This window comes from Euprymna scolopes, chromosome 1, assembly GCF_053919585.1.
Source record: "Euprymna scolopes isolate OS-2025 chromosome 1, ASM5391958v1, whole genome shotgun sequence".
Classification (NCBI taxonomy): Eukaryota; Metazoa; Mollusca; class Cephalopoda; order Sepiida; family Sepiolidae; genus Euprymna; species Euprymna scolopes.
In genome coordinates, this window is record NC_136482.1 from 27,291,205 (window position 1) to 27,305,420 (window position 14,216).

Consider the following 14,216-nt stretch of genomic DNA (forward strand, 5'->3'; position numbering starts at 1 on the left):
ATCTACATTAATGATCTTCCAAATCATATCCTTACATCATTTGTAGACATTTATGCTGACGACACTACCATTTATGGTACCACATCTAAGACAGTAAACGAGCAAGTACTCTCCAATTCTCTCTCCTCTGATCTTGAGCATGTAGTACAATGGGGAAAGGAGTGGCTGGTTACTTTTAATGCATCTAAAACCAAGCTTCTCTCTTTACATCATCAACATTTTAATCCACATTTGTCATCAATTGAAATGAATGGCTCTCGTCTTCAGGAGGCCTCAAGTTTTGACAAGCTTCTGGGCTTGACCATTACTCCTGATCTTAAATGGAACACGTATATCAAATCTGTTGCCAAGGCCGCTGGAAAAATGGTGGGATCTTTCTATCGATCCAGTAGATATCTCACTGCTGATGCTATTCTCTATCTATATAAGAGCCAGGTACGTCCAAGGATGGAATACTGTTGCCACATCTGGGCAGGAGCTGCTAGAAAGGACTTGTCCTGCCTTGATAGAGTTCAAAATAGACTTCGTAGCCTCGTAGGAGATGTCCTTTTCTCCTCCTTACAACCTCTATCTCACAGAAGAGATGTTGCGAGTTTGTCTCTGATGTATCGTTATTTTCATGGAAAGTGTTCAACTGAGCTTCAATCTATGGTCCCCCCTCGCCAAACTTTCACAAGAAACACTCGTCTAGCTGTAAACACTATCAATAATTTCCCCCACTCTTTATCTGTGCCTAAACCTAAACATAGATTCCATGAACAAAGCTTCTTTCTTAGAACTGCACGCCTGTGGAATTGTCTTCCGTTTTCCTGCTTTCCGGCTGACTACAATATGGTTGTGTTCAAGTCTAAGGTAAATAAGTTCTTGATGAGCCGTTCCATATAAGTTATTAAATTTACCAAATTTTCATTACTAATGATTACTATATTGACCAACTTCTACTGTACACTCTTTAACCCTTATCCTTGAGTGGCCTCTGGGCCTTGATAATGTGGTGATGCCTTTGTAAAAAAAAAAAAAAAAAAAAAAATGTCCCTAACAAATATGGCAAAGGTTTTTTTTTTTTATAAATTTGAAAATTCTTGTTTTATTTAATAACATAAAAAGTAAATAGTGTTGGTTAATGAAAATTAATTTTTACGACTTCTGAATTCCACTCTATCTCGTGAAAATCCGTCGTCTTTATCAAAAGTTTTAGGCAGACGTACATACATACATTAAATAGACAGGTAAGATTTATATTATAGATAATTAATCAATGATTTAAATAAGAGAAATCCAGTTAACTTTCAATAGTACCCCAGTGTTAGCAACATATTAGGAACCTAATTTGATGTGCATTTTAGTGAATAATATAAAAGTTTTCTTTTTTTTTATTTCCAAATAAAGAAAAGACTCACTTGTTAAGTTTGTAACGCGAACAAATAAAAGTCGCATTGATAACTTTAGTGTCTTGTTCCACACAACCAGCAGGAATTATGAGTAGTTCACCATCAGGACTAAATGTGAGACGACGGAAAAATGATCTCATTGTGTCATCATGAAAGATTCTGCTAGATTTTACTTTGGCATCTGGATCGGATGAGGCGGGTTGAAAATTTACTTTGCTGATTTCATATGTGAGATTTTGCTTGGCAAAATTGAAGATACGGCAAGATCTGAAATTTCAAGAAGAGAAATATTAACTGGTAATTAAGAGGAGGGGGAGAGGGCAAAAAATGCAAGAAAACAGAGAATGGATAAAATTCATCTACAGAATGAACAAATGCCACTGAAGATCAATTCCATTGACCTACCTTTGTAATCTTTAGAATCTATGAAAGCACTAAACAATTAAGTTCATAAATTTCTTAAAATATTTTTCAAATTATAAAACTTTGTTCAAATTCCATTTTAATTAGTTATTCTACCTTTAATGTCTTCCCAAGTATTTTTTGGGCACCAAAGCCAACAGAGTATAGTCTTTTGTTGAGATAGATGTGAGGTATTTTTCTGGCTCTACGGTAGAAGAGATCCATTCTCTCAGGCTGTACCTTATCCCTTTAAGAAGGGGTTAGTTTATTACTAATCACCTGAGGTGCCCCTATCAGGAATGTCAACATAGTTGTTTTGCATTTTTTTGATTGCCAGAACAATTTTACTATAGAGCAGGGATCTTTAAACTACAGCCCCCAAGCTAGATCCAGACCGCCAAAGTCTTTAATCCGGCCCGTAAAGTTAATGGGCAAAACAGTATAAAACAGAGGGTTTTTTTTGTTTCTGTTTTTGCCCATGTAGCTCTAAAAAGTTAGCAATATGGCCTTCTGTTCGAAAACTTTGGAGACCCCTGCTCTAGAGCATTGACTTTTCAATCCTACTTTCTCTACCCTTGTGTCACATCAAGCTGCCATAGGAGAGAAATAAATAACTGTTCCAAGGAATTCATAGAATAGACATTGTAAACACATTATTACAATGTCAACTATTTGTGTTCTATCAATGAAATTAAATTTATTAGTTTGAGAGAAAGTCATCCACCAATAATTTTCTATGTCTCGAGTACCAGTTTTTTTTCTTATGTTCATTTCTAAATAGAAGTCACTCATTTTCTTTATCACCTGTCGAACTTAGGAATTTGGACAGAATTTTAAACAAAACCCTTTATTTACTTCACGAGAGTAGCATGTTCTTGTTCCATCAGCTATGACTGGATAGAGGTCCTAAGTAATTTGCAATTGTATTTTTCCAAGTACTCTAACCACTGTGTAATGAGTCTTCGAAAAATACAATTTTAAAAGTGATATTCTCCTGAAAGTTGAAGATTCAATTCTCAGTACGGGCAACTGAAAATACAATTGCGAATTACTTAGAACCTCTACCCAGTCATGGCTGACGGAACAAGAGCATGCTACCCCCATAAATAAAGGGTTCTGTTCAAAATTCCATTCAAACTCCCAAGTTCCACAGGAACATTCCGAGTTTGACATGATACACTTAAAGAAGGCCGGAGGTTACATCTACCGAAACATTGTGAAAATGACATTCAAGATGAGAACAGAAGTCCGATGAATCCAAATAATACAAATAACCAATCTTCATCTAAAAAATTCACAAATGTACAATTGATATCAACTCTCCAGCATATATCTCACTATACTGTCTATAGGTTACACAATGATAGCCACATGTTTATTATGCCATTTGAAACAACAATGCAAATAGCATAACTGATTAAGATTACCATGTTTTTCTATTTAATAATTTCATATTTCTAAGTCTGTTACAGCCTAAATAAATTTCCATAAAACTATTTTATTGAAAATATTTGCATTCCTAAGTTCTTGAAGAATTTAAAATATTAAAATAAATGACACGTTTGTATTGATAAAAACAGTTCTTAATTATAACATCAAAAATACAATAAACCTAAGATTGTTTTATGTTTTTGAATGTTTTTAGATGAGGATTGATAAGATGAATTATTTGGATTATTCAGATAACTGTTCTCATCTTGAGTTTAATTGTTACGTTTTGGCCAATGTAACCTCCAACCTTCTTTGGGTATATCTTGACAAATTTGGGAATCTGCACGGTATATTAAATGGAAGCTGTGTATTTAATCCATGAGGATAGCATGATCTCATTCCATCAGCCATAACTGAGTAAACGTTTTAATTTGCAATTGTATGTTTAGTATTGCTTGCACTGAGGACTGAAACTTTAACCTCCAGAAGAATGTCACTCAGAATAGAATTTTTTCTTGTACTTTTACTTGCAGACAATTGAATTTTGAGACTTAAAACTATTCTGGTCTTAGATGTACGATCTTATTATTTATCCTTATAGATCACTAATATATATATATATATATATATATATATATATATATATATATATATATATATATAATGTTTTCTTCACCATATTCCCTCTGCTTCACTTTTTGTTATCAGGTAAGATCTTTGACTTACTTGTAGTTTCATCAAATACTTTTGTATGCAAAATCTGATCCCGCATTTTGCTAATTCCTACCCTTTGATGAGAAGAAAAGTATTTCTTCGAAACTCTGCGGATTAAGGACTATCCACTTGTCAAGTGTTTCCTTTTCAGACTAAATATGTTTTTAACTCTTTTTCGAAGTGTCTTCAACATGTTTTATTAACTGTTTGCTCTTATATATATATATATATATATATATATATATATATATATATATATTTTAAAAGCCAAAAGCAAGGAGGAGTGATAAATGAATGAACAGTTAGACATTACTCGAACATACCTATCTATTTGTTTGTTTGTTTTTCTTTACTTTACTCTTGTGATTCCGTGGCTTTTAAAACTTCCATATATTCCTTTACCAGCAATGCTTCAAGCAAACTACCATTTATTATATATATATTATATATATACACACACACAGAAAGAGTAATATTTGGTTTACAGAAAGAAAAATGTAAACTCCAAAATTAATATAAATATTTGGCTCTATCTCTCTCTCTCTATATATATATATATATATATATATATATATATATATGCAAATTATTTAAAACTTCTCAGTCATGGTTGACGGAACTAAAGCATACTAATCTCATGGATTAAAGGATTCCATTCAAAATTTGATACAGATTCCCAAGTTTAACAAGATACACCTGAAGACGGTCGGAAGTTACATCAACCAAAATGTGAAAATATCATTCAAGATGAGAATAGTTTGAATAATCCTAATAATCCATATTCATTAAGTACTTTTTTTCTTTAAATATATATCCCTTATAGAAAATAGCTATTTTTTAAATATAAAAACTTAACATTTTGAATACAATTTCAAATTAGTTTTTTCATTTAATCCCATTCAATGTAAGTTCTGATAATGAAATTCAACATTTTGGATCAAAACTTCATCGGGATTTAAAGTCTTGAAATTTTTGCTACAAAAGTACTTAAAATCACAAACCAATTCACCATTTTGCATTCTCGTATAAAATTGTTTTCTATGATTGCTCAAATTGTTTAGAAAAATCAGAAACATTTCTACTACCATTTTCAAATCTATTTAATGATTAAATAATGAAAATAAATGTTCTCATCCAGAATTCTCTTTATATTCAAAAACAGAAAAATCTATATGTGCATACCAATGACGAAACAAAAATATCATATTCCAAAAATTATGTAAATTAATCAAGTAGTTTTATTTTGAAAATGAAAATCATTTTTTAAGTAATTAATGGGAATTCATAGGCATTATAACACAAATCTTGCAAGTTTGAATTGTCAAGTTATCTCCCTTTGTTTTTTTAGATTGTTTTCCAAATGTTGGATAGAGCAACTGCTCTTCAGTTAATTTTTATTTATTGCAGACTATTATCCTCATCTTTTCTTAGTTGTTTCACAACTATTAAAAGATGAGGATAATAGTCCGCAAATTAATAAATTAATAATACTCATCTCAATGATGAATTCCAATTAAATAATATATGCTCTTCAGTTATTCATAAAATTTTTGTTTTCTTATTCAAAAATAAAACTACTTTATCAATTGATTTGCTTTTTGGATTATGGTATGGGGTGACTTCAATAAGTTTCCGGACTTTTTTTGCGCAGGCATATAAAATTGTTGTAGACTCTTGAAAATCCATTATTGCTATACATCTTATGAAATGACTGACCAATTTTTATGATTTCAGGTTCAAATGAACAGCTACAGCAGAAATTAGAAAATACCAAACAAAAACCTGATTGTCACAGTTACTGAATTTCAAAAATGTAATCTGGACATGAGGACACTTTAGAAGAACAATATGCAATAAAATTCTGTTTTAAACTTGCCACAGAAACATGGAATGCCTCAGACTGCTTTTGAACCATCTTGCATGAATCAAGTTTTTAAGTGGCATACGAACTTCAAGGAAGGCAGGGAGTCTGTAAGGTATTATGAGAGGTGTGGGAGGAGTAAGCAAGTCAGAACACCAGAGTTGATTGGCTAAATAAAGAATTTCATGGATAAGGACCGTAGTGTGTTTATAGAGACAATAAATGTACAGTTTAATGTCAGTATGGGAACTGTACACACAATTACTCGCAAGATGCGGAAGATTTGCATGAAGTTTGCCCTACGGGTCCTCAGAGAAGATCAAAAAGACATCATGACAGCAGAAAGTGATGCTCTGGTGACCTGCAATGAAAGCTGGATCTACTGCTATGACCCATAGACCAAGAGACAGTTTCCAGCGGAAACATGCTGACAAGAAGGCCAGACAGAGCAAATCCACCTATAAACTTATGATGATCCTTTTTTTTGACAGCACAGGTATAATCTACATGCATTGGGTTCCCACTGAGCAGACAGTGAACAAGTTGAGATTTTAAGGGAGTTCAGAAAGAGATTCTGTTAGAAAAGGCCAGCACTCTTCAAATCGGGTCAGTGGCATTTCCACCAGGACAATGCACCAGTCCACAACTCCATTCTTGTCACAAACTATTTGACTAAGATGGGCATCAAGACAGTTCCTCACCCTCTCTTTAGTATAGGCCTTGCTCCCTGTGACTTTTGGTTACTCCCTAATAGTTGGTAAAATAATTCGTAATTTTATGTAAGAGAAAAGCCGCATTCTAGCAGTAAAAGAGAAACCACCACTCACCGGTCAGTGCTCATTGTAGCAATGTATTCGTTCAAAGGATCCCATGATACACCTTGTACAAAGCTTTTGTGTTCATTAAATATACATAACTTCTGATCTGAAATTTAAAACAAAAATAAATCCTCTGTTGAAATAAAGAATTTGAAATGAAAAGTTTTTACATGATTTCTTTTGTTGTGGTATTAACTAACATTGATTGAAAGAATTTATTATATACAAGGCAAATGTCTATGTGCAGCTAAAACTCAAAAAATATGCAACAAACACTCACAAAGTTGGCTTTTTTTTTGTTTGTTTTGTTTTTTAAGATCATCATAACTCGGATGTAAAATATCTAAAATTTAAAAAAAAAAAAAAAAAAAGAATCTACCAGCAAGATCTTGTTGGTAGGCACTTACGAATTTTCTCCTGTCTAGCTTGAAAAGATTAGCTGGTAAAAAAAAAAAAAAATGTGGATCGCAAGATCAACTAAGGAGCTTATGAGGTGTTATTGACAATAAATTTTCAATGAATTTATCATTTTATGGGAAATGTTGATTTCCAGAGGGGAGAAAAAAAAAGAGAAAGGAAATTGATTTGCCACTCTCTCTCTGTTTCAGAGAAACAGGGAAAAGAAAGGAAAGGTTGGTTGTTTTTGTTTTACGGCATATCAACCCTTTCCAGGTTATTTAATGCCGAATTTGGTGATTTTGAAGAAAATTTTTTTAATAGAATATATTTGTTTTTTGCAAGTCGGTTTTTATTTAACCCATAGTTGGGACCGTAACAGGTATTACCTCTCAGGGTCAGAGTGGACCTGGGAGCAATAGCAATTAAAAGGTGACTCCACACTCCCCATAGCCCACAAGCTGGGGCCTCACCATCGGATATAGTTTAAGGTCATATCCAGGACCAGAAGAAAGGAAAGTTACTAAATTAGTCTCAACGAGAGAGGGGAGTGAATAATCTATATATATAAAAGGCAAAATGGGCGCACACATCTTTGTATGTCCAGGAAAGGCTTTTTCGGGGGGGGGGGGGGGTCTATTTTGAAGAACTTTTTATATACTCCCTAGATTATAATATCTATGATTTGCTAACGGAAGTTGTCTCTACATTTATTTTGAGGGAGTTTTTTTTAAAAAAACCTGGTTTCCAGTGTGTGTTTGTCTTTCTCGTATAAATAAAACAAACCTAAATCGAAACAAAGTGATTCGCTGGCCTTCGTGGTCGGCACGCCTTGAAGGCAATCAACTTTGATTACTGTGGGGAATACCCTTCATATCAGACAATTGCTATTCATTAAGAAACTGCCAAAGTTCCCCACTTGGGGGAGCTGATTTTCCCCAACAGCGTGGTGAAGCAAATATGGCAAAGCTGAAAGCTTAACCGGCTGTAGGCCAGTTTAGCTTTCAGTCATATGGTTGACATTGCTAAATTTCAACGCTTTACATTTCCACTCCCGTCTTGGTGTAGCAATTAGATGTCATGTTTTCTTTCACTTTCTTTTTCGCCTTCACGTCACGTGTTCAGATTCGAGCCTCCCTGCCTACTAACATTTTTTTGTTTTTCAAACACCCAAGCACCCCTGCTAGTGGCTCAATAAAACTGGAGTGTTGAAGATAATCAGAGGGTCTCCTTATGTTGTACATGCTTGTGGTGGAAAAAATTCCATACACAAAAAAAAAAAAAAAAAAAAATGTAAATTGATAAATTAGTTTCATCTTACAGAAGTTTGAATTATTCAAAATTATCTCTCTTGTCCTCCAAAATGTCGTCGAGAGTTTAATCATTGTTTAGTCATTTGTTTTTCATTTTTTTTTTTTTTTTTTTTTTTTGTTAACTCAATTTATGTGATTTTTGGTCTATGATATTTTCTTTCCATCACAGGTATGTAAACCATGAAGATTTTTCTTTATTTTTTATACTTTTGTTTTTTCATGGAGGTGAAGATATGGTCATAGCAAATCAGAACTTTTTAAAGTCTCAATATATTTTAAGTACCTTATTACAAAAAAAATCTATGGATAGGGTAGGCAGATAAAAAATGGTTTGAACAATTCAAATTATCAGGTCTTATCAGAAAAATTCTAAATCATACATTCTTGTTTTCAGTTATGACTTTTTTCTTAAACGAGTTTTGTGTTAAACTCGGGAAATCTTTCTGTTGGACTTGGAAGTCTGCACAAAATTTTGAACTCTTATTTAATTTACGCTCTAATTTTGTCAGCCATGATTGGATAGACATCTCAAGTAATTTGCAATTATATTCTTAGTATCACTTGCACTGAGGAATGAATCTTTCATCTCCAGAAGAGTGTCACAACTAAATTTTTACAGATTCTCAAGTTCGACAAGATATACACCTGAAGAAGGTTGGAGTTTGTTATTTTTAATCTACAATTCATAATAAAGAATAAAGATTGGAGTGATTTAAACCCAAAGATTATAAAACAAAAATAAACACAAAACCCGGTCTCACCTTTTGTCACATCCCAAATGATAGCACTGTTGTCCACAGATCCAGAAATAATATGCCGCCCATCAGCTGACCAACATAAATCATAAATATCCTCTAAATGACCTCTGTAATAAAAAACAATTCAAACACTTGATGAAAAAATTCATTGCAATATGTTGTTACCTTATTTGGCAAAGTCAAATTAATTACATGACATTTGTTTATTAACAGGCTTGCAACAACAAATTTTTCAACAAATGTGAAGGTGACACCTAAGCCACAAAAAGACTCAGGAGATGTTGTTTGATGAGTTAGGAGCAAATAGTGATTAGTGATAGTTGTTCCAGTCGTGTCAGAATTAACAGCACATATAGTTGGTTGGTTGGTTGATTGTTTTGTTTTATGGCATATCAACCCTTTTCAGGTTATTTAATGCCGAATCTGGTGATTTTGAAGAACAATTTTTTAATATAATATATTTGCTTTTTAAGTCATATTCTATTTAACCCATAGTTGGGACCCTAACAGGTGCTACCACTCCGGGTCAAAGTGGACCTGGGAGCAATGGCAATTAAAGGGTGGCTCCACACTCCCTAAGGCCTGCAAGCTGAGGCCTCACCATCGGATATAGTTTAAGGTCATATCCAGGACCACAGCACATATAGTGACAGCTTTAATATTAAACCAGGACTCTGTGCCAAGTTTGTTACCTTCATTTGGATCTTAGAAGCATTGTCCAGGGTGTGTCATATGGATTGTCTAGAAGAGATGATGTATGATGATAATTTACTACTTACTTGTGAGACTATGGAAGACTTGGTTGTTGTTAAGTTAAAAACTCAAAAGTTAGTTAAAGAGTGAATGCTACCAAGCCAAAAATGATTATTAGCGATTAGTGTTTGAAAGATCCCTGAAGGAGAAAAATTCACTCAATTTGTGAATTAAATCTTTTGTGGTACTTGCAAGTATTGTGTACACAAAAAGTGCAGTGGAATTACAGGTTGAGAAAGGACAATCAGTTTAAATGCAAGAAATGTAAGAATGAACACGAGAACTCAAATGTAGAGAAAGTATATTTGGATGACAAAGTTTTTAATGGAGTCAGAGTTTATCATCTTGGTGATTGGAGCTAGTACTAATTAAAATACATGTTCGTAGTATGTACAGATACGAAAGATGATTTTAGTATCAAAAAAAAAAATAAAATAGATCTGGTTTTCTGCAAAGAAATGTAACTATGTTAACGTCTCTACCCTATTTTCACTAGCTAGGTGATCATGAGGATCTAAGGATGTTTACTTTTAGGTTCAAGAAGACAACCTGCGGCCCATTGGGTAGACATTGATACATCAGTGTATAAATTTAGTATTTACATTTTTTACACTGTGTCCACAACTACTATTCCTGTTATTCTTCTCCACTTATTTCATTCACCTTTCTATTAAAATGTTCCCTATGCAAAAAAAAAAAAAACATGCAGTTTTTATATTCTTATAGATGCTTTATTTAAACAGCTTTCATAAAATTGGTTACAATATTTGAATGTTTTTTTTCTTTTAATGTTTAACTTTTATTTCATAATTTTCTTATTTTGTACGAGCTAAGATGCCAGACATTCACCAGCTATCTGATACATTCCAGCAGAGAGATCTGTTCCTGTAAGTGCAATTGTTTGAATCTCTCTTGCACTTGGTTTATCGGGTATATTTGCAAGATAATTTTTAAAATTCTTTTTCATGAGTCACATTGCTCCTGTAATTATTGAAATTATGGAAATCTTCCTAAGATTCCAGTTTCTTTTGATGTTGTACACAAGACCTTGGTATTTAATTATCTTTTCCCTCTCAGTTCTATATAATCCAGCATCATTGGAGGCACTAACTTCTTTCTTCATCTTGTCCATAAATATATTTATAAGGTTTAATAATAATATGATGATGATATCTGAAGAAGGACCAATTTGCTTGATTTTATCAACAAATTTTTCAGGTTATTTCAAATACTGAAACAGATTTATAGAATCAATTACAAATATGACTATACAGATGTTAGCCAACATGACTGTATATGGATGCAATCCAACACACAAATCATCTAAAACAAATGTTACACCAATAATGATAATAAAGATAAATAGATGCAACCATAATTCTAATTTGATAAATAGAAATTTATTATTTTTTTTATATGGAAATCGCTTCAGACAAAGCATGAAGCTAATGTATGAAAGCTTAAAAAAACTACAATAAGTTAGATGGATAAATTCTGAACCAGGAAACAGCAATTCTTCCTCCTTTGTCAGAAACATTGCTCATAGAATATGAGGAACGAAGGATAAAATAAGGGAAGCAAGAATTACAAAGCTGTAAAAAGTAAACCCAAGTTCCGTTTTCTTTCGGAGAAAGAGAGAGTAGAAAATTTTCAAGTCTAACTGACCTGAGAACTTTGTGAAGATACCAACACTCTTTGTTGTCTTCTTCATCCTCTTGAAACATGTTGCTAGTTGGACTCGTTATGCTATCGTCACTCATCTTCCAGAGAATTATAAATGCGTCTGTAAATAAAGGGTAAAAAGAAACATTTCACAAGATTGGTTCCACATCAGCAAATGGATACAAACAGAAACTAAGGAATTAGTGTATCCAACCAAACACCTAACTTTATAGCAATGATGGCACGATTTCAATATCCCCCCCCCCCAATTCCGATACAATTACTGATTTTGATTCTAAATTTTGGAGGTTGTGAGGTGTTTAGCAGATATAATTTTTGATAAAGACATTCTGAAATTTTCATTTATATTTTTCATTTGTGCCATTTTTTTTCCTATTCATCCAGTCGCGCCATTTTTCCAGTGCCATTTTTAAGCTAAATTCGTTATTATCAATAAATTCTAGGTTCATTAGTAGCTTTATTTTTTTCGTCAATACCAGTAGTAAAATATTAGATTTTACATTAAAAAAAGTAATGTTTGCGATTCCAATACCCCAAAAAGTTCCAATATTTTTCAATTCCCAATTCCAATTAATCATCTTAACACTACACTCTGAATCTTTGAAAACCCATGTCTAGACTATCCTGAAACTTGCACGAAGTAAATTAAATATTTAACAATAACATATATATATATATATATATATATATACACACACACACACAGTATAAAGCAAACTTGTCCGTATGTCTATGTGTTGAAGCATCAGTTACATAATTGATCTAAGAGTCAAAAACAACCATAAATTTGGAATTAGCACCTTCTATCTGATGACATTATCAATGTGAAAAGTTCTTGAACTGTTTTAAAATTCATTCAAAATTAAATACTTTTTATCGAATCATATTTAATGTAGTTTATTTTAAAGAGAAAACCTTTTTTGTTTTAATTTTATAAATTAGATAAAAAGTATTTGAGAAATGTCCAATATATTTTTACTGCTATTAGAATTTTTTTAATTTCATATTTATGTGTTTATTTTAAACAAACTATTTTAGATCTATAGAAAGATAAAACTCGTTTAAGTAGGTTAAAGAGATAAATTATCACTGAGCCAGTGGATAGGTGGTCTCTCTAAGTCCAATATTTTATGCTATCTTGAATTCAAATCTCACACAGTTGTTTGTTTTTTTAATTCTGTAATAATCACTTTTGCCAGTGCATGTTAAATCCAAGGTAGCTGATCAGCGGCTTGGTTCCCACCAGTTTTGGCAAATAACAAATAGGATCCTGAACAGAAGTGTGCGTACTATGCCAACCATTATCAATGGACCAGAGGTTATCTCGTCAGTGTCAGACAAGGCCAAACTATTTGCAAAGAACTTTGCAGCTAATTCTACCCTATGCGACGAAGGCCATCAACTCCCCATATTTCCTCCTATAACACAGAACAAGCTAGGTAACATACAAATATCCGTGCAGGAGGTCGTCAAGCTAATAAAAAACCTAGATTCCAGTAAAGCAACTGGCCCTGATGGCATCCCAATTATAGTGTTAAAAAAGCTTCAACCAGAACTTGCTCCCATACTTACGAAACTATTTAAGCGCTGCCTTAAGGAGAAGTGCTTTCCGACCCCCTGGAAGACCTCATCAGTTTGCCCTATATTTAAGAATTCAGGTGATAAGTCATCTCTCTCTCAATACAGACCAATAAGTCTTCTCTGTGTTATGAGTAAGTTACTGGAATCAATATTAAATAGAGAAATAGTCAACCACCTCAGCAGGAATAACCTTCTTAGTGACACACAATATGGTTTCCGCTCCGCAAGATCTACCGCAGATGTGCTGACGGTTATATCCCACAGGATTAGTGAATCTCTTGACAAAGGCTTCCTTTCTAGGGCAATTGCTCTTGACATATCAAAGGCCTTTGACAAAGTATGGCATAAGGGTCTACTTCACAAGATTTCCAGCTACGGTATAACTGGAAATGTTTTCTCAATCATAAAATCATTTCTCTCCGATAGGCTCATAAGAGTAGTGGTAGATGGACAAAAATCGGAGGCTTGCAATATAAATGCTGGAGTCCCTCAGGGGTCAATCCTGGGCCCAACTCTCTTCCTGATCTACATCAATGACCTCCCTAAACACATACTTAAATCATTCGTTGACATCTATGCTGATGACACGACCATCTACGGCAACACATCAAAGGCTGTAAATGACGAAGTTCTCTCGGATTCTCTCTCCTCTGATCTCGAGCGCGTGGTTCAGTGGGGGAAGATGTGGCTAGTTACCTTTAATGCATCTAAAACCAAACTCCTATCCTTACATCATCAACGCTCTGATCCCCAGCTGGCATCAATTGTGATGGATGGCTCTCGTCTGGGTGAGGCCCCGTGTTTTGACAAGCTTCTGGGTTTGACCTTTACTCCTGATCTGAAATGGAACACGTACATCAAGTCTGTTGCCAAGGTCGCAGGAAAGATGGTGGGATCCTTCTACCGCTCCAGAAGATATCTCACTACTGATGCAATTCTCTATCTATATAAAAGCCAAGTACAGCCAAGGATGGAATACTGTTGCCATATCTGGGCAGGAGCTGCCAAAAACAGCCTATCATGCCTTGACAGAGTACAAAATAGACTTCGTGGTTTAGTGGGGGATGCCCTTTTCTCCACCCTGCAACCCCTCTCCCACAGAAGAGACTTGCGAG

General features: G+C 33.8%; 1 protein-coding gene across 1 annotated transcript in view; it reads right to left on the bottom strand.

The window, feature by feature from the left end:
* The window catches only part of LOC145289360 (chromatin assembly factor 1 subunit B-like), a 59,115-nt gene that overhangs the window by 24,216 nt on the left and 20,683 nt on the right, over positions 1 to 14,216 (bottom strand). Inside the window, exons 5-8 of the mRNA XM_080136410.1 lie at positions 11,503 to 11,620; positions 9,088 to 9,191; positions 6,627 to 6,723; positions 1,401 to 1,658 (exon numbers count right to left, since the gene is read on the bottom strand). Of these exons, the coding sequence (XP_079992536.1) occupies positions 1,401 to 1,658; positions 6,627 to 6,723; positions 9,088 to 9,191; positions 11,503 to 11,620 (577 nt within the window). The remainder of the gene's footprint in view (positions 1 to 1,400; positions 1,659 to 6,626; positions 6,724 to 9,087; positions 9,192 to 11,502; positions 11,621 to 14,216) is intronic.